The 21,378-nt window shown below is 40.0% G+C and overlaps 1 protein-coding gene across 17 annotated transcripts in view; it reads left to right on the forward strand.

The window, feature by feature from the left end:
• The first annotated feature begins 315 nt into the window (after positions 1 to 315).
• Positions 316 to 21,378, forward strand: part of NDUFAF6 (NADH:ubiquinone oxidoreductase complex assembly factor 6) — a 38,506-nt gene continuing 17,443 nt past the window's right edge. For 3 of the 17 annotated variants that reach the window (XM_086335990.1, XM_086335985.1, XM_086335991.1), the window contains exons 1-4: positions 316 to 528; positions 7,624 to 7,727; positions 13,617 to 13,731; positions 18,394 to 18,516. In XM_086335990.1, coding sequence (XP_086192116.1) covers positions 7,648 to 7,727; positions 13,617 to 13,731; positions 18,394 to 18,516 — 318 coding nt within the window. In that variant the 5' untranslated portion in view covers positions 316 to 528; positions 7,624 to 7,647. Of the gene's footprint in view, positions 630 to 7,623; positions 7,728 to 13,616; positions 13,732 to 18,393; positions 18,517 to 21,378 lie in introns of all 17 variants that reach the window. The other 14 variants (XM_086335995.1, XM_086335992.1, XM_086335996.1 and 11 more) reach the window with 8 other exon arrangements.

Consider the following 21,378-nt stretch of genomic DNA (forward strand, 5'->3'; position numbering starts at 1 on the left):
AGGAGGCTCACATGCCATGTGAATAATTGTTTAAAAGTTATAAATCAAGCTAGTAAACTGTTAAATTATTCTCCATTCTCCTATCTCGATAAACACATCTTCAGGAGGGCCTGGAAGGGAAGGGGAGAGCCTGGGCGGAATCCCTGGGACTCAGGCGGGGCTCTCCCTGAGGTGCACGGCGGCAGACCACAGCGACACCTGGCTCCTCTCCGAGCAGCGTCCAGAGGTCGCCTTCCCGCCGCCTCGCCGTGCTGCTTGACCTGCCGGGGGCGTGGCCGAGCGTAGCCGCGCGCCGAGAACGCGGGGTCGAAGGGCAGGCGGCGTCGGTGTCATGGCGGCCTCCACGTTGGGCTCGGCATGGGGACCTCTGCGGCTCGGCGTCCCCGGCCTGTGTCGCCGCCGACCACCCCGGGGCCTGTGGGCGCGCGCACGGCGGCTTTCGGAGCCCGTGGCGTCCGGGAGGAGCGTGGCCGCGGGTAGTGGACTTGGCGCCTCGGGCACTGACCGCTACTGCTTGGAGCTGCTGCGGTGAGAGAGCCCGGCCTGCCCCGAGGTCGGGGAGCGAGGCCGGAAGGGACCCTCGTGGGCGCGGCGGGCCTCGAGGCCGACCTGCCTCTTGGCATTCCAACGTGTGTGCCCTGGGGTCATCCCTGGGTGTGTGGTGGGAGTGAAGCCACAGGAGCTTTCACATCGGTCCCAAAATTGTGGCAAAATTCCTTCGTCTGTCATGTTGCTTGAGTCTTAACGTTAAGCTTTTTACATGAGTGTTTTTTTTTTAATGTGAAAGATGACTAGTAATTAATTTTAAGTAAGCAGTGGCTAACTTTGAGTTCTTCTTGTGTGTCAGTCAGGCATTATGCAAAATATTAGTTTACAAGTAATTTATGTAATCTTCGCCACAAAGTATGACGGACAGTTGTACACTCCGAGTTTTATGAATTAAAACATTTAGAACAATGTCTGGCTCAAAGCAGGGGCACAGTGAGTACAGTATAAACGGTATTATCTTATCTAGCAGATATGGAAACAGATTTAGAGAGAATTCAGGGGATTTACCCGAGTTCAGTGGAATCTAAGCCTCATAAAGTCAGAGGCTTAATGACGATTTTGTTCAGGTAACACGTGAAAAGCACAGAGGAGTGAATTGGATGTTTCAGGTTACCTGATACATCTCGGCAGGGGCCTGTCTTGGATTCCAGGTCTGACTTCAGGGATGAATGGTTTAAAATACACCGCTCCCCTCCCCGACTCTGCTGCCTTTGATTAATAAAAGCGGCAGAAGGTCTCAAAATATCTGGTCTCAAGGGCTTCTGAGAAGTGCTAGAGTAGTTAACCACCCTGGATTTGATTGGGCTAGTAAATCCCAATTTTTTGGAATTCCGTTATGGCAAAATGTAGTATAATGACAGAATTCCCATGCATTTCAGTGTTTTGTTTTTAATGCTTTTAAAAATAGTGTACCTATCCCCCCTTGTTTACTTGTTGATTACTTTTGGAGAAACAAGGTAGCATTAGTGGAAATCAGGGCATTAAAAATTGTAAAAGCCAAAAAAGTTATATTCATTTTTATATAGTTTAAAATTACCACTTTTTGATAATAAACAGTTTAGGTTACCAAAATGTATACCATCCACAGTCACTTGTTCAGTGCGGTTTTTCTTTGACACCAGTAGTGTCCTCTGACTTTCCTATCCAGGGTTGAGTCGCTCTTACAGATTTCTTTTATGTTCTTCTAGTAATAGTCTGTAGATATCACATAACAGCTTTTCTCAAATATATATTTACAAATGGGGAGACACTTAATCTGTCCATATTGGTAATTAAGTGGAATGGAGGCTGTTGACTCTAGTGATTTAAAGCAGGCAAACCTTATCTGAGTTTATTAATGCTAGTTGTGTCATTTGGGAGAGTTAACTAAGATTCACCTATTTCCTCATTTGTAGATTTATACTTTTGGAGAAGGCAATGGCAACCCACTCCAGTACTCTTGCCTGGGAAATCCCATGGAGAGAGGGGCCTGGTAGGCTGCAGTCCATGAGGTCGCTAGGAGTCAGACACGACTGAGCGACCTCACTTTCACTTTTCACTTTCATGCATTGGAAAAGGAAATGGCAACCCACTCCCATGTTCTTGCCTGGAGAATCCTAGGGACGGGGGAGCCTGGTGGGCTCCCGTCTATGGGGTCACACAGAGTCGGACACGACTGAAGTGACTTAGAAGCAGATTTATACTTCCACTTTATAAGGTGGTTGTGAGGATTAAATTGCATGATGGGTGTAAAAATTCAGGCACATAATGACACTTGAACAGAGAACTAGAAGTTTAAAACAAACTGAAACTTGGACAGAAGATAACTTTTAGCTTCTTATTGTCCATTAATCTCTGCAAGATTTGGACTCTGAAATTGTGTGTGCAGGATTGTTTTGGACATGTGTCTTATGCAAAGCTTCCAAATATCAGAAGAGATACCGTATAACTTCAGGTTAGCCCACCGGGGTTCTTCTAGGAATCAAGATTCTTGGGAAAGTTTCAAACCTAATTTATTATATGTAGGCCTCTTGGGGTCTGGTTTTGAGAAACAGTTCTTTAGGCCTTGCCTGTGTGTTAAGTCAATTCAGTCCTGTCTGACTCTTTTGTGACCCTTTGGACTGTAGCCCGCCAGGCTTCTCTGATGGTGGGATTCTCCAGGCAAGAATACTCATGTGGGTTGCCATGCCCTCCTCCAGGGGATCTTCCTGACCCAGGGATGGAACCTGCATCTTTTGTCTTCTGCATTGGCAGGCGTGTTCTTTACCACTAGCGCCACCTGGGAAGCCTCTAGACCTGGGAATTAATGCTCTAATAAGGAGATGAGGTTGCTACTGGTGGTATCTGGAAGTGCTCCAGCCTCACTGAGGAACCACTTCTTCCTTTGTGCTTCAGCTGCACAGGTCATTGGAATTAGCATAGCAGTCTTAGCACTAGATATGCTTATTTCTCATATGTCTGTCTCTCCCTGCTAGATGAAGTCTGTACCATCTTCAGTGTCTAGCACAGTGCTTGGCACGTTGTAGGCACTGAATGAATGTTTGAATGAATAAATGAAAAGTTATTGACTGTGTTGCTGTATAAAGCTATCACAGTACAGGATTTCTCACTATCTGTTACAGTTCTGAGGTAACTGGACCTTGGTTTGCCACTTAAAGGATATCCTTGTATACTAGTAATCTATGTTTATAACAATGATCCTGATTGGTGAAGAAATGGGTCAGTAGTCAGTGTATTCTATCTAATGTGAAGAAGTGGGTAATATTGTTTAGAAAAATTTCCAACCAAAATATTTAAAAAAAGTTATTAACAGGGCAAATCCTTAGCTGTGTAGAATATCTTTATTTCCCAAGGACTGTTATAGTTCTGTCATCCTTTTATTTTTCATTTTCCTGTAAGAAGCTTGAAAATCCTTCACATATTGGTTATTTTTTAGGAGATATGAAACAGGTAGGTTATCAAGCTTCATTTTATAAGTTAGGAAATAGACATGACTGATATCATTTCTGTCAATAACTAGTTGAATGATGGAAATTAAGATTGTAGTTTTGATTCCTATTCAGTATTTTCTCACTGTTCCATATTAGCTTTCAGGTGTTTTAAACACTTTTGATGTTTACAGACTTTTTGTAATAAAATTTGAAAATATTTACATCTATCTATATTTAAAAGTGTGAGCTATAAAGCTGTTTTGCCCAGACCCTCCATATTATAGCTGAAACTGCAACTGGTGGGGTTTTTCAGTAGAGCTGTCTTGTGATCGCTAGGTTGCTACAATTCATGCCCTCTCCCTTTAGTCTATGTGGAAGTTGAGCGGGGATTGTGAAGTTTAAGTTCTCTGTTAGCCACACAGCAAAATGTGAACCAGTTGAAAAGTGGGAGTAGTCCGAGTTTCAGAACCTAAACTCCGTGGAATGAGGTTGGACCCATTTAATGTTGAGTATTGTTTTTATAGGAAGTACTGTTACAGTCAGGTTCCAGGTAATTACAATGAAAGCAGCTTTGTCAGTAGGCAGTCTAGTACTTTAGACTTACATCATCCTAGAATGAGTATAGTAAGGACTATATTTTTTTTAACTTTTCAGTTTAAAGTAATTTCAAATTCACATAAAAATTACAGAAACAGCACACAGAGCTCCAATACACTCTTCACTGCAGTTCTCTCATTGTTGACATTCTGAACCACTTGAGAATAAGATGTAGATGACCTATTATCTCCTTTATTAGTTATTGGTGTGTATTTCTTAATACACAAGGATTCTTTCCCTTATTGTCATTGTACAGCCATCAAAATCAAGATATTAAAATTGATTCAATATTACCATCTAATCCAGACTCTGTTCAACTTTTGCTAGTTATTCTGTTATGACTTTCATGCATCCAGGATTATGTGCTACATTTAGTTGTCAAAAGTCTTTAGTCTTCTCTAATCTGGAACAGTTTTTCATCTTCCATGAACTGAATTTTTTTTTTTTTTTTTAAGGAGAATCGGCTGGGTTCTCTCAATTTGGGTTTATACAGTTTTTGCAAGAATATTGCAGAACTCACTCTGTGGTTTTCTCCATATCTTATCAGGAAGCACAGCATGTTGATTTATCCTATTACTGTGGGGTGAACTTTCTGTTACTTGGTTGAGAGGGTGTCTTTCAAGGTTTCTGCCTTTTAAATTTAATTACTTGGTTGAGAGGGTGTCTTTCAAGGTTTCTGCCTTTTAAATTTAATTAATAAAAAAGTTAGTAAGTAATACTTATTTGGTGAGTAGCTACTTTCAGTTCAGTTCAGTTGCTCAGTCATGTCTGACTCCCCACGACCCCATGAATTGCAGCACGCCAGGCCTCCCTGTCCATCACCAACTCCCGGAGTTCACCCAAACTCATGTGCATCGAGTCGGTAATACCATCCAGCCATCTCATCCTCTGTCGTCCCCTTCTCCTCCTGCCCCCAATCCCTCCCAGCATCAGAGTCTTTTCCAGTGAGTCAGCTCTTTGCATGAGGTGGCCAAAGTATTGGAGCTTCAGCTTTAGCATCATTCCTTCCAAAGAACACCCAGAACTGATCTCCTTTAGAAGGGACTGGTTGGATCTCCTTACAGTCCAAGGGACTCTCAAGAGTCTTCTCCAGCACCACAGTTCAAAAGCATCAATTCTTTGGCGCTCAGCTTTCTTCACAGTCCAACTCTCACATCCATACATGACTACTGGAAAAACCATAGCCTTGACAAGATGGACCTTTGTTGGCAAAGTAATGTCTCTGCTTTTGAATGTGCTATCTAGGTTGGTCATAACTTTCCTTCCAAGGAGTAAGCGTCTTTTAATTTCATGGCTGCAGTCACCATCTGCAGTGATTTTGGAGCCCCAAAAATTAAAGTCTGACACTGTTTCCCCATCTATTTGCCATGAAATGATGGGACCAGATGCCATGATCTTCGTTTTCTGAATGTTGAGCTTTAAGCCAACTTTTTCACTCTCCTTTTTCACTTTCATCAAGAGGCTTCTCAGTTCTTCACTTTCTGTCATAAGGGTGGTGTCATCTGCATATCTGAGGTTATTGATATTTCTCCTAGCAATATTGATTCCAGCTTGTGCTTCTTCCAGCCTAGCGTTTCTCATGATATACTCTGCATATAAGTTAAATAAGCAGGGTGACAATATACAGCCTTGAAGTAATCCTTTTCCTATTTGGAACCAGTCTGTTATTCCATGTCCAGTTCTAACTGTTGCTTCCTGACCTGCATATAGGTTTCTCAAAGAGGTAGGTCAGGTGGTCTGGTATGCCCATCTCTTTCAGAATTTTCCACAGTTTATTGTGATCCACACAGTCAAAGGCTTTGGCATAGTCAGTAAAGCAGAAATAGATGTTTTTCTGGAACTCCTTTGCTTTTTCCATGATCCAGTGGATGTTGGCAATTTGATCTCTAGTTCCTTTGCTTTTCTAAAACCAGCTTGAACATCTGGAAGTTCATGGTTCACGTATTTTTGAAGCCTGGCTTGGAGAATTTTGAGCATTACTTTACTAGCGTGTGAGATGAGTGCAATTGTGTGGTAGTTTGAGCATTCTTTGGCATTGCCTTTCTTTGGGATTGGAATGAAAACTGACCTTTTCCAGTCCTGTGGCCACTGCTGAGTTTTCCAAATTTGCTGGCATATTGAGTGCAGCACTTTCACAGCATCATCTTTTAGGATTTGAAAGTGCTCAACTGGAATTCCATCACCTCCACTAGCTTTGTTCGTAGTGATGCTAAGGCCCACTTAACTTCACATTCCAGGATGTTGGCTCTAGGTGAGTGATCACACCATCGTGGTTATCTTGGTCATGAAGATCTTTTTCGTACAGTTCTGTGTATTCTTGCCACCTCTTCTTAATATCTTCTGCTTCTGTTACGTCCATACCATTTCTGTCCTTTATCGAGCCCATCTTTGCATGAAATGTTCCCTTGGTATCTCTAATTTTCTTGAAGAGATCCCTAGTCTTTCCCATTCTGTTGTTTTCCTCTATTTCTTTGCATTGATCACTGAGGAAGGCTTTCTTATCTCTTCTTGCTATTCTTTGGAACTCTGCATTCAGATGCTTATATCTTTCCTTTTCTCCTTTGCTTTTAGCTTCTCTTCTCTTCACAGTCATACTTTAATACTATGTAAATATCCTTTTCCTGTCAAACTTTCACTTGTTTAACATTTTCGGACACTGATATTTGCCTGAATCAGTGGTTACCTTGGTAGTTAAGAGCTCTCAAATGGTGATGTTAAAAAATTCAGTCGTGTCTTCTAGATTTCTCAGTTTCCATGTACTGGTTGTCACCTTCCTTCTCTTTGTGTTTGTTTACTCATTCATGTGTGTTGGTCTGGGCTCATGGAGTCCTGTTGCAGTCTTTACTCTCAGTGTTTTTTTGGTGTCTGAATGGTGCCCCACTCGGCCAGTGAGAACTTCATCAAGCCACTTTCTTTGGCCTCTGACAGGGCCCTCCATTCTTTGAATGGTTGTTCACTTTCTACTCAAGAAGATGCTCCAGGCTTATCTTGTATTTTCCGTGCACCAGTCCTGGAGTCACTCATTGCTTCAAGGAGCCTACGTTTCTTGCAGTGGAGAGATCAAGGTCTAGGTGTCAGTTTTGGGGTGGAGGGGCGGATGTCATTGTTTCTAGGCTTTCTCAACAGATGCCGTAGGGACCATGAGTGAGTGTGTGTGCATACACGTGGGCGCACTCTCCCCGACGGCGCCCCGTGCTGTTCTCTGTCTTTATGTCTTACCCGTATATAAATGTGTGTGTATTCATACCAGGACTTATTGGAACTGTTTTCTAGATTTCTATATCTGTAGCTCATTTGAATTCTTATTACTAAAACCAAAGTGATTCTGAAATAGTTAAAATTATATATATTACATGTCAAAATAAATTAATAGAGATTGATTATTTTAACTGCTCTGAAATTGGAGACAGATACATTTTTTTTTGTAATTGTAGAGAAAGATATAAAATATAGGAAACTTAAGGCCCATTTTGAATTGAAGCCATGTTTCTAGTTCATTTTGGTCAGTATTTTTTGTGTGCAACTTGGAAAGTGCAAAATAATTACCTTTTTCTGCTTTTTGTTACAGGAAACGAGATTATGAAGGCTATTTATGTTCCCTTTTACTCCCTGCCGAATCCAGAAGCTCTGCTTTTGCACTGAGAGCCTTCAATGTGGAACTGGCTCAGGCTGGTATTAAAATACCTTATAAATTATTTGCAAAAAATTATGATATAATGTGTTTAATGCTGAATAATAAAGAACGATAGTTGTAACTTATATGTTGGACATGCTTAAGGTCTCTGCTGGGGACTTCTTTCTCCTGCTTAACAATTCAATTCCAAAAATAAAGGTAGCTAATGAACTTAATTTAATGTTTCTGGAAAGACCATCCTGGAATTTCTTTTTCTAAGGATATTTTAAACTATGCAAGTAACATTGCACTTTTGTCTATTAATTGAATAGGTTAATCAGAGTATTACTGCTTATTCTCTACAATATTTGCATAATTTGCATGAATATAACAGTTCTTCAGAGCACTTTTTGAAATGAGTTTTTAACTTTAAAGGGAAATGGAAATTGAAGTAATTATAGCAAACCCAAATCTTATATCATACTAACTCTTGTCTGAAGAATAACAAAGGAAGGAGAGAGTCTTCCTTTTATTAGAATGGAAGGAATGTGTGCTGAGGTATAAGATAAATTGAAATGGAGAGTGTCATTGAGGGAGTTGAGATAGAATGGCCTTAATTTTCTCAGTAAATTAAATGGAGAGATCAGATATTGAGAGTGAGGGAGTGTGGGAAGGTTGGGGGTCTTGAAGAGTGTGGCCAGTTTTGATGCAGCCTCTGGTGAATACGATAGGAGGTGAGCTAGGAGCGAACGGGAGGCTGTGATTGTAGCACTGAGGCCTGACGAAGCTTAGACTTGATGAATCTGCAGAGTAATTGAGTCCAGCTGTTTGTCCTTGGTGTATTTCTAGAAGTCCTGGTTCTGTATTTTTTCACTTTTTCCTTTTTCAGGTATAAACTGTACTTGAGCATCTTAAGTCAGTCACAGTTTAAAAATAAATAATCTCCATTGTGATCTTCCATTATAACTTTAAAATAATAACAAATTCCATTTTTAATAGATAAATCCTCCATATTTTCCCTAATTGTCTGTCATCTTATAAGAGTGTCTTGCTGCATTTGTTTTTTAATTGAATGAATTCAATTATGCAGGCATTTTTGCTCCTGCACTCCAGGCAGTGTGCCCCTGGTTGCCCCTTGGTCCTGTGGTCCCTTCACAAGACTTCCATCTCCCAGCAGCTGTCTGTCTTACTGTTTGTTTTTGCACACACAGACTTGTTCATTCATTCATTCAACAGATATTGCCCCAAATATGCTAGGCACTATTTTAGGTACTGGGTTATATAGCACTGAGTAAAACATGCAAAGTCCTTGCACTCAAGGAGCAAATAAATTCTGTATAGAAAAGTTAAGGAGGTTAGGGAAGGTTTGGTGTAGCAGGGGTTTCCATAAGAAAAAACCTCACTAATGTAGCATTTGAGCAAAGATTTGAAGGAGGCAAAGGAGTGTGAAATATGTGGCTGAATAATATTCCAGACAAAAGGAGCAGCAAATACAAAAGTCCTGAGGTATGTGTGCCGAACACATTCAAAGGAAAGAAGGCCAGGGTGACACAGCAGAGAGGGAGGGATAGTTTGGGAGATTAGGTTAGAGGCATCTGGGCCAGAAAGGTAAGGTGTTGGAGACCACTGCAGCCACTTTGGCATTTACTCTGAGTGAGACGGGAAACCGCTGGAGGATTCTGAGCAAAGAAAGAGACCATCTCTTGGTCATGTTTTAAAAGGATTACCCTTTAAAAATTTTTTTTAGTAAAATACAGTTGGTTTATAATATTATATTAGTTTCAAGTGTTCAACATAGTGATTTGATATTTTTATAGGTCATACTCCATTTAACATTATCATAAAGTATTGGTTATATTCCCTGTGTTGTATAGTATATCCTTGTATCTTACTTACTTTAGACATGGTAGTTTGTAGTTCTTACTCCCCTATCGCTATGTTGCTCCTCCCCTCATCCCTCTCTCCACTAGTAACCTCTGCTTTATTCTCTATATATGTGAGTCTGTTTCTCTTCTTTTCTTGTTGTTATGTTTATTCATTTGTGTTAACTTTTAGACTCTACATGTAAGTGATAACATACAGTATTTGCCTTTCTCTAATTTATTTCACTAAGCATCATATCCTATGGGCCTTTCTTGTTGCAAATGGCAAAATTTTATTCTTTTTTATGGCTGAGTAATATTTCATTGTGTGTGTGTGTGTGTGTGTGTGTGTGTGTGTGTAAACCATATTTTCTCTGTCCATTTATCTGTTGATGGTCACTTAGGTTGCTTCCATATCTTGATTATTGTAAATAATGCTGCTATGAACACTGGGTGCATATATCTTTTCAAATTAGTGGTTTCGATTTATTTGGATTTATTATATTGGTGCAGAAGTAATTGTAATTTTGCATTGTTGAACTTTGTTCTTTGATACTGGAATACACTCTTAAGTGTGGTTATGTTATACATCATTTTAATGCACGTTTATCACTTTATTTTTTTTTTTGCTAATTATTACTTGCTATTTATTTTATATTGATTTCAAACTAGGGAAATGATGTTAGACAAAAAGCAAATTTGAGCAATTTTCTTATTTGAGTTCAAAATGGGTTGTAAAGCAGCAGAGACAATTTGCAACATCAACAATGCATTTGCCCCGAACTGATAATATACAGTGTAGTGATGGTTCAAAAAGTTTTGCAAAGGAGACAGGAACCTTGAAGATGAGGAGCACAGTGGCCAGCCAGCAGAAGTTGACAACTACCAACTGAGAGGATCACTGAAGCGGATCTTTTTATAGCTATACGAGAAATTGCTGAAGAACTCAACATCAACCGTTCTGTGGATGTTGGCATTTGAAGCAAACTGGAAAGGTGAAAAAGTTCAATAAGTGTATGCCACATGCTGCTGCTGCTGCTAAGTCGCTTCAGTCGTGTCCAACTCTGTGTGACCCCGTAGACGGCAGCCCACCAGGCTCCCCTGTCCCTGGGATTCTCCAGGCAAGAACACTGAAGTGGGTTGCCATTTCCTTCTCCAGTGCATGAAAGGGAAAAGTGAAAGTGAAGTCGCTCAGTTGAGTCCGCTCTAGAGACCCCATGGACTGCAGCCTACCAGGCTTCTCCATCCATGGGGTTTTCTAGGCAAAAGTACTGGAGTGGGGTGGCATTGCCTTCTCCACATGAGCTGCCTTCAAATCCAAAATTGTTTTTTTAAAGTGTCCTCTTATTCTGTACAAGAAACCATTTCTCAACTGGATTGTGACACGCAATGAAAAGTGGATTTTATACGACAGCTGGCTATGACCAGCTCAGTGGTTGCACCAACAGTATTTGTGGTCTTTTTGATGATAACCATTCTGCAGATGTGAAGTGATACCTCCCTGGTGCTTAGTGATGTTTCAGCACCTTTTTGTGGACCTCTTGGCCATCTGTATATCTTTCTGGTAAAGTGTCTATTTGGGTCTTTTGTTTGTTCTTTTGATATCAAGTTGTATGAACTGCTTTTGAATTTTGGCTATTAACCCCTCAAAGGATTTTCATTTGCAAATATTTTCTCCCGTTCAGTAGGTGGTGCAAATGTAATTATTGATAGGTGTGTACTACTGGACTTCCTGACTTTATTACTTGTTTTCCAGTTGTTTTTGTAGTTTTTCTCTGTTCATTTCTTCATTTTGTTTCTTCCATTGTGGTTGTGTAATTGTCTTTTTACACTATGTTTGGGTTGCTTTCTTACTGGTTTTTGTGTATCGTAGGTTTTTATTTTGTGGTTGCCACGAGATTTGTGTATGTTTTATATGGTAATTATATCTACTGGACTTAAACTAGTCTTTTAAGTTCAAATACATTCTAGACAATTTTTACTTCCACCCCTCATATTTTTATGTTTTTGTTATTAAACTTTTCATCTGCATGGCTGTCTCTTTACCATTTATTGTCGTTATGGTTGCTTTTACAATTTTTTAAAAAATCTTCATACCAGCTTATTTAAAGTCGTCGATATACCTTCTTTACTGTAAGATTTGTCTTTACTACTGGGATTTTTTTTTTTTCCTCTATGAATTCTTGCTTCTTATAATCTTTTGTTTTCCACTTGAAAAAGACCCTTGATACTTCTTATAAGGTTGCTTTAGTACTGGTAAACTCAATTTTTGCTCGTCTGAGAAGTTCTTTATCTCCTTTAGTTCTGAAAGATAATGTTTCTGGGTAGAGTATCCTAGGCTGTAGGTTTTTTCCTTTTACCTGTTTAAATATATCATGCCACTCCCTTCTGGCTTTCATAGCTTCTGCAGAAAATATCAGCTGATAGATAGCCTTACAGGGATTCCCCTGTGTTTGACTCTCTGTTTTTCTCTTGCTGCCTTTAAATTCTCTTTAACTTTTGCCATTTTAATTATAATGTGTTTTGGTGTGGGTCTCATTGGGTTCATCTTGTTTGGGGCTCTTTGTGCTTCCTATAGAAATCTGTCTCCTTCTTCAACTTCAAAAAGTTTTCAGCCATAATTTTATCAAATACATTTTCTACTCTTTTCTCACCCTCTTCTCCTGGGATCCGTATAAAGTGAGTGCTAGTACACTTGATGTTGTCTTAGAGGTCCCTTAAACTATGCTCGTTTTTAAAATTTTGTTTTCTTTTTGCTCTTCTGATGGGTGATTTCCATTTCCTGCCCCCGCCCGTCACGCTAGTCTGCTGTGCATTCCTTCCTGTGCACTTTTCATTTCTTTAATTGTATTCTTCAGCTCTGACTGGTTCTTTTTAATATTTTCTGTTTCCTTGTTTAAATTCTTAGTGTGTTCATGGATTCTTTTTGCAAATTTAGTTAGCATTCCTTTTACTGTTACTGTGAAACTCTATGGGGTAAATTATTTATCTCTGTATCACCAGGGGTTTTTCTCAGTTTTTTCCCCTTATTCTTTCACTTGAAATATATTCCTTTGTCTTTTCATTTTGTATAACTTTGTATGAAATTAGGTAGAATGGTTACCTGTCCCAATCTTGAAGGGGCATCCTTTTGTGGGGCTGTCCCTACGCAGTCTGTTTGTGCCCAGTTATTTTGGTGGGAGAGCTGGATCTGAAGTGAGCGTAGGTCACGTCTTCTCTTGGGGTGTGCTGGCAGCTACCACTGTGGTGGGAGGTAGGGCTAAAGATGAAGGGGCTATAGCTAAGCCAGGTGTGAGCTGGGGCTTTTCCTGGGCTCCTCCAGTGGCGGTCATCCCATTGTCTGGGTGCGATCAGAGCTCAGGGTCCTAGACACAAGCTCTAAGGGTTGGCCTGAGCTCTCAGTGTGTGCACTCCTCTGGCAGGGCACCTCAGCCCTACTGGAGAGCCAGAGGGGCTCCAGCAGGCAGCTGGGTGGGCTGGGGTGCATGCGGGAACAGTCCCGGAAGCCACGCAGAGCCCCGGGCAGTTTTCAGCCTGCAGCGTGTCGTGCGTGCTGGCTCGGGTCCAGGCTGGCTTCCTTTTCTCTGAGTGTGTGCACACTCCTTGGCAGTGATAGCCTTTGTCTTAGTGGAGAGCAGTGCTGGACAAGAGGGGCTGGAGCAGGCATCTGGTCAGAGCTGCAGGCACTTTTCCATCTGCAGCCTTGATGCAAATCCTGGGAGTAAGTAAGCTTGTGCACAGTCTCTGCTTCTCACAGCACTCCAGTAAGTCCCACTGGTTTTCACACTAGCGAAGGGTAATTGTCTTCCCAGGGTGGATCCCTGAGCCTGTGTGTGATATTCCGCTCCTCCTGTGTCCCCTGCTAAGGGCCTAGGTCCCAACCTCATATGTGTCCCTCTCATTCTGCCCACTCCATTGGTTGTAGAAGAGCCTCTCTTTGCCAGTTTCCAGGTTGTTTTCAGCGATGTAGATGTATTTTTGATGTGTTCACTGGGGGAGAAGTGAGCTCAGTGTCCTCCTGAAATGATTAGTCTTTTAAAAAAGTTTTTTTAACTTATTTTTTCTTCTCCATTATGTTTTTTATAGGGTATTGAATATAGTCCCTGTGCTATACGACAGGACCTTGTTGTCTGTCCATCCGATACGCTTGCATCTGCTAGTCCCAGATTCCCAATCCATCCTTCCCCCTTGGCAACTGCAGGTCTGTTTTCTGTGTGTGCCTGTTTCAGTTTTGTAGATAAGTTTATTTGTGTTGTATTTTAGATTCCACAAATAAGTGGTGTCACATGGTATTTTCTTTGTTTTTCTGATTTCACTTAATCTGATAATCTCTAGGTTCATCCATATTGCTGCATGTGACATTATTTCATTCTTTTTTATGTCTGAGTACATCAAAGCTGTATATTGTCACCCTGCTTGTTTAACTTATATGCAGAGTACATCATGAGAAATGCTGGGCTGGAAGAAGCACAAGCTGGAATCAAGATTGACGGGAGAAATATCAATAACCTCACATATGCAGATGACACCACCCTTATGGCAGAAAGTGAAGAGGAACTAAAAAGCCTCTTGATGAAAGAGGAGAGTGAAAAAGTTGGCTTAAAACTCAACATTCAGAAAACGAAGATCATGGCATCTGGTCCCATCATTTCATGGGAAATAGATGGGGAAACAGTGGAAACAGTGTCAGACTTTATTTTTTTGAGCTCCAAAATCAGTGCAGATGGTGACTGCAGCCATGAAATTAAAAGACGCTTACTCCTTGGAAGAAAAGTTATGACCAACCTAGATAGCATATTGAAAAGCAGAGACAGTACTTTGCCAACAAAGGTCTGTCTAGTCAAGGCTATGGTTTTTCCTATGGTCATGTATGGATGTGAGAGTTGGACTGTGAAGAAGGCTGAGCGCCAAAGAATTGATGCTTTTGAACTGTGGTGTTGGAGAAGACTCTTGAGAGTCCCTTGGACTGCAAGTAGATCCAACCAGTCCATTCTGAAGGAGATCAGCCCTGGGATTTCTTTGGAAGGACTGATGCTAAAGCTGAAACTCCAGTACTTTGGCCACCTCATGCGAAGAGTTGACTCATTGGAAAAGACCCTGATGCTGGGAGGGATTGGGGGCAGGAGGAGAAGGGGACAACAGAGGATGAGATGGCTGGATGGCATCTGACTTGATGGACGTGAGTCTGAGTGAACTCCGGGAGTTGGTGATGGACAGGGAAGCCTGGAGTGCTGCGATTCATGGGGTCGCAGAGATTCGGACACGACTGAGCGACTGAACTGAACTGAACATTCCATTGTATGTATGTGCCCACATCTTTAAAGGATTACTCTTGATGCTATATTTAGAATAGACCATATGCCATGGGATCTGAACACTAAACATTGAGAGAGACCCACCCAGCACCAAGACCATTAAAAATTCTTTTTTTTATTTGGAAATACTTTCATGCGCACAGGAGTAAGAATAGTACGAAGAATACCGATATGCCCTTTTGTTAATATTTGGCCCCATTTGCTCTATCAAGTTGTTCTCCTTCTCTCTGTCTTCCTTCCTTTCTCTCCCTCTCTTTTTCTCTCTCTGTATACACACACATGTATATGTACACACATTAATGCACTGTGTTTCTTTTTATGAATCATTTTACTGTAACTTGACTACACCATGCCCCTTTACTCATAAACTTGAGCAATATTTCATTAGCACAAGAATATTCTCTTTCATAACACTTACCAGTTTGAGTAAATTTGAGACAGATACACTAGTTTTATTTAATCTACCTTCTGGTTTCCAGTTTTGTTGAACGATTGAATGATGTTTTTTATGGCATCTTTAAACCCTTCTGTACAGAATCCAAACTAAGATCACATATTACATTTAAGCTTTCATGTCTCTTTTGCCTCCTTTTATCTGGAGCATTTCCACAGCTTTTCTTTGTCTTCTATTAAACACTGACATTAAAAAAAACCATATTGTTCCTTTAAAAATCTTGAATATTTCTCATTTGGAGTTTTTGTCACAATTATATTATACATTTCTAATCTAATACTTAATGTCTTAATGGTGTATGTCCTTCTCAGGGAATCACAATGAGGCATGACATGGCTGTGTGCCTCTTATTTGTGATAGCAATTTTGGCCACTGGTCAAGATGTTAATATTTTTTTCCTGTTGAATGTGAGGAGACATTCTAAGACCATGGTCCTCATCAAAATTTACCTCATATACAGCCAATAGGTACATGAAAATGTGTTCAGCGTCACTTTGAGAGAAGTGCAAATCAGAACCACAGTGAGGCGTCACCGCACACCTATTAGAATAGCTGTCATCAAAAAGACAAGAAACAACAAACGCTGAGGCTGTGGAGTAAAGGGAACCCTTTGCACTGTTGGTGGGAGTGCAAATTGGTGCAGCTGCTATGGAAAATGGTATGAGATTCCTAAAAGATTAGAACTACTACAAAATCTAGTAATTCCATTTCTGGGTATTTAGCCAAAGGAAATGAAAACACTAATTTGAAAAAAATAGTTGCACCTCCTTGTTCATCACGGCATTATTACAGTAGCCGAAGTATGGAAGCCACCCAAGTGTCCGTTGGTGGATGACTGGATAAAGATGTGGTTTATCGGGACTTCTCTCGTGGTACAGTGGATAAGAATCTGCAGTACAGGGGACACGGGTTCGATCCCTGGTCCAGGCAGATTCTCCATGCCGTGGGCAACTGAAGCCTATGTGCCACAGCTGTTGAGCCCATGAGCTGCAGCTCCTGAAGCCTGAGCGCCCTAGAGCCTGCCCATGGCAACCCCTGAGTCCACCTGCTGCATCTGCTGAAACCCGGCCACCTTGGAGCGTGTGCTCCACCACGGAAGCCACCACAGTGAGAAGCCTGTGCACTGCACCAGAGAGTCACCCCAGCGCACTGCAACTCGGGAACGCCCGTGGGCAGCAACGAAGACCCAGTGCAGCCAAAAATATAAATATGTAAATATATTCTTAGAAAAGATGAGGTATATCTACACAATGAGTTATTACTTACCATAAAGAAGAAGGAAACCTTGCCATTTGTGACAACACAGATGGACCTTGAGGGCTTCATGTACGTGAAATGAGTTTGACAAAGACAAATACCATACGATCTCACTTATAGTGGAATCTAAAGCAAAAGCAAAACAAACAAAAAATTCGCAAGCCCATAGATACAGGGAACAGATTGGTGGTCGCCAGAGACAGGGTTAGGAGATGGGTGAGAGGAGTGATTGTGGTTAAAAAGTAGAAACTTGCCATTGTAAGTAAATAAGGCGTGGGCATGAATGCACAGCTAATACTGTTACTATGCATTTGAAAGTTGCTAATAGAGCAGACCTTAAAAGCTCTTGACATACACAGATTTCTAATTTTGTGTGGTGATAATAGATATTCTATGGTGATCTTTCACAATATATAGGTAGGTAGGTAGGTATGTAGGTAGGTTTAGTTGCTCAGTCATGTCCGACTCTTTGCGACCCCATGGACTGTAGCCCACCACGCTCATATCAAATCATGTTGTATACTTAAAGCAATGAAACTGTTATGTGTCAATTATAGCTCAGTTAGAAAAAATTTTCCTCCTAGATTTAGCATGCATTGATGATTCTTGCCAGAACTTAACAAGGCCATTCTTAATCAATAGTAAGTTAGGGAGAGAGTCTAGCAGTCTTTTAAAAAGTTAGTGAATGAACGAGTGAGTTTATTTAAATGTACCACAGTTAAATTCACTTTTTGTGGTATGTAGACCTATAGGTTTTGAAAACTGCTTCAAGTCCTGTAGGTACCATCAGAGTCGTGATACAGAACAGTTCCATCAGCCTGAAAGATTCCCGTATGTGTCCCTTTGCAGTCAGCCCCTGCCCTCTCCACAGTCTTCTCCATGTGCGTGAGATAAGCTTCTACCTTTTTGAGCCATAATTTCTGTATTTGTAGAATGAATGTGTTGATAAGGACCCTGTGAGTTTGTTCTGATGATTGTGATCGGGTAACATCATGGTACCTACACAGGGCCTGGAACTTGTAGACATTTGATAAACAATATTTCCTTCTCTGCTTCCTCTGAAAAGCCTCTGGTTCTATTTACTAGGTTTATCGTCAGAGTTAAAAAATATTTTTGCTATCACTAACCAAGTGAGGATTGTTTTTCTTCCCTTCCACTTATTTTTTTAAAACTCCACTGGAAAATTTCAATCATATATAGAATGCAGTATGTCCATATACAGAGAGAGAAATATAATGAACCCTCATGTACCCCGTCACCCACCTCCAGCTGTTACCTGCTCAAGGCCAATCTTGTTTTTCATCTTTACTCCTCAGCCACATCAGGTTATTTTGAAGTTAAGTTTCAGATGAATTTTTCCACCTGCAGATATTTCAATTTGCATCTCTAAAAGAATTCACTTAAAAAAAAAACACTACTATTATTATATATTAAAAATTTAAAATAATTCCTTAATATCATTAAACATCTGGTGTTCAAATTTTCCTAGTTGTCTCTCTCTTTAAATCCGGATTCAAATAGGTCTATATGTGACTGGTTGATCTTTCTTAAATTTTTTTAAAACAAAATGTCCCCCCTCCTTTGTTTTTCCTTATAACTTTTTTAGAAGAATTGCTGGTATTTTTGAATGCAGACCTTGAGGATATTTTTGAATAAGCACCAAGTAATCTTTGGCTTTTACTTAGGTAACTCATAATGGTGACAATTTAACCGATATATAACTTCAAGGAAAAATTAAATGCAGAGAAGACTGAATTACGTGATTTTATGGTTATAAATAGTGATTTCTGAGACTCTGAGTAGTGCAGTTGTTAATGTTTTTAAACCCTGTTTATAGATTAAGGACTCTGTCTCTGAGAAAACAATTGGACTGATGCGAATGCAGTTTTGGAAGAAAACTGTGGATGATATATACAGTGACAATCCACCACATCAGCCTGTGGCCATTGAACTGTGGAAGGTAAAACAGAAACAGCTACTTTTCATTTGTAAGAATGTTGTTTAAGCATACTTTTTGTTACATACAAGTTAGATAGTGGCAATGGGGAATCTATCCTGAAAATATTCTTGGGCTCACGTAACGTTCAGATATATATTAGTTTTGACAGAATTTAAAATCATTAACAAGTAATTTACACACATCTTTAGTGTGTTTATTAAAAGAAGAAAGTCAGATATATATTAGTTTTGACAGAATTTAAAATCATTAACAAGTAATTTACACACATCTTTAGTGTGTTTATTAAAAGAAGAAAGAGGAATTTGGTCTGTTTATGTTATAAATTATTTTCCGCATGTTTGGTTGCAGAATTTAAGCCCTACAAATTTTGAAACAATGACATTTTAAATTTTCTATTCTATCTGCCAAGTAGCTCCTTATTCCAGTGCTTTAGTTCATACGCTGGACTGTAGAAAATGATGCATTGATCTTTTGTGCTCTTATCATTCCTAAAGCTGCCTTGTCTAGTTTCATAGAATTGCCTCTTTGTTGATGAAGTTTAGGTATCTGAGAATGGAAGCCTATGGGCGAGGTTGTTATTTGTACACTAAGATGTATTTGGTAGTTTTACATTAAAGCTCTATGGATTCCTCATTCACAACTAGCCTTACACAGTTTAAAAATACATTGAACTAGCAGCAGAGAACAGGGTTTAGGCTCCTTTTGTCATTGATCTGTGTCCCTGTTGTCACATCGTAAGTGCCAGAAGACAGCGTCTGTCCCAGGAGCCTCTGACAGACCTGAGTGGTACACTCCTTCTCAGGTCTGTGCCCCAGCAGAGGCAGGCCCCTTTTCTTGGCCCCAGATTGACTTCACAGAACCTCAGTAATTGGAGAACCAGGCCCCTCCATCAGGGACTGGGAAGGAAAAATGGATGGGAAGCTCTTGAGTATCGGATTAGCTGTTTCCCTTTAGTCATCCCACTTCAAGAACTTCATCCTGGCTGACTCAGTTTAAAGGAAAGTTTCTCCAAAATCCAGAAACTACTTATTTTATATACAAACCTGACTGCGTTAGAAGTTTATGCTAAGACTTGTATTGAAGATTCTGGCCTTTGTCAGGAAATAACTTGAAAGATCAGAGATTTATTTAACATAAATTTATCTTGTCTTAGCTTCATTTAAATGCCAGAAGACATATCTGATTTACAGAATGTTTACATGTATGACAATTTGTCCAGTTTTAAAAGCTGCTTAAATTTTGATGATTAATGTTGGCCAGGTCTCTGATATGACAGGTATTGCAGATTAACATGAACATTTGAAAGAAGCAGGTAGTGTTCAGAGCGGTTGTCCTGATTGTGTGTTTTTTACTTCTTCCCATTCTTCTGGAGCACATACTTATTGCGCCACTGTCCAGTCAGACTTTCCACTGATTGCTTAAAGAGCTTCAGGTTCTTCAGAAGATTAAATAGGGGAACAGAGAGTACATTCCTGCTGCGCTGTTTCATTGGTGCTTTTAGAGCACAGAATAGATGAATTCCTATAATTTCTAATAATTATAGCCATGATTTTTATTCCATTTGGCTTCTATTTGCAAAGTTTTGATACCTTTATTTAACAGGTTTTCAGCTTCTTATGTGTTTTTTTATCTTGATCTCTGATGTCCTTCAGAATCAGACAGAACTCTGTTTTGTGGTCAAGGAACTGCAGCTGTTACAGCGTCAGACTTGAGTAAATAGGAGTCTGACTTTTCAGTGGTTTAGTATCTGCTGAGTACTTTTATGTGCCAGGAATGGTGCTTGATGGTGTGGTTACAAAGATCAAACAAGCCCTGCCCTTCTCAGACATGTACAAAACAAAATGAGAGCAAGACTGAAGTGACTGAGGTATCCCAGGCTGATTCTTGGAACTGGGGGGAGAGGCCTGTGGGAGTGCTGCTGTGTAATTGTAGCAATGCTGAGAGCACTTCCAGACCAGCTCTTTGCAGCCCTCATAGCTTCTGCTGCTTTCCTGTCGGGCAAGGTGGGCTCCATTCTGCACACTTCCATCCTTTGCCACTTGCGTGTGTGTTGATGAGCCTGCCAGCCTTTACATTAGTATCAGTGACATCTTAGAGTCTCAGTTGAAGTGTGGGATATCCTGGAGACTTTATGTTTCACTACTGTATTTCTTGTGAAAATATATTATACTTAGTGTTGACTTGGCACAAAAGCAGTGTTTACCTTATTTGGAAATAGCTTCAAAATTTTAGGAAGGTTACAAAATTAAAAATCTTGTAAGAACACTTCTATGTCTTTCACTCACATTTACCTGTTGTTAACATTTTATCCTATTTGTTAATCATTTGTGTGTGCTCACTCGTGTGTGTGTGTGTGTGTGCTGGCATGATCTCTGTATATTTTCACACATAATTTTTTTAATTTTTTTAAATCATTTGAGTATAAGTTGCATACGTCATGTCCCTTTATTTCTCAATACTTTAGTATTTCCTAAGAATACAGATATTCTCTTATTTAACCAGAATAGTTACTGACTTTAGTAAATTTAACTTTGAAATAACTTTCATCTGATTTTCCAGTCATATTCCAATTTTGTCAGTTGACCTAATGATATACATTAATGTATTTTTCCCCTCTATTGTAGGATCCAGTCAGGTATTTTTCAGTCATATCTGTTTAGCCTACTTTAATCTGGAACATTTCCATAGTTTTTCTTTGTCTTCTATGACATTGACATGTTTGAAGTGTATAACATCTTTTTTTTTTGTAGTAGAACATTCCTCATTTTGGATTTGTCTAATATTTTATCCTGCTTAGATGGTTCAGGTTATGCGCTCTTGGCCAGAATACTGCATCAGTGATGTATTCTTGGAGTGTCACAT

This window comes from Bos grunniens, chromosome 14 (genome assembly GCF_055505025.1).
Source record: "Bos grunniens cultivar Pamir isolate PY7600 chromosome 14, Bosgru_T2T1.0, whole genome shotgun sequence".
Lineage (NCBI taxonomy): Eukaryota > Metazoa > Chordata > Mammalia > Artiodactyla > Bovidae > Bos > Bos grunniens.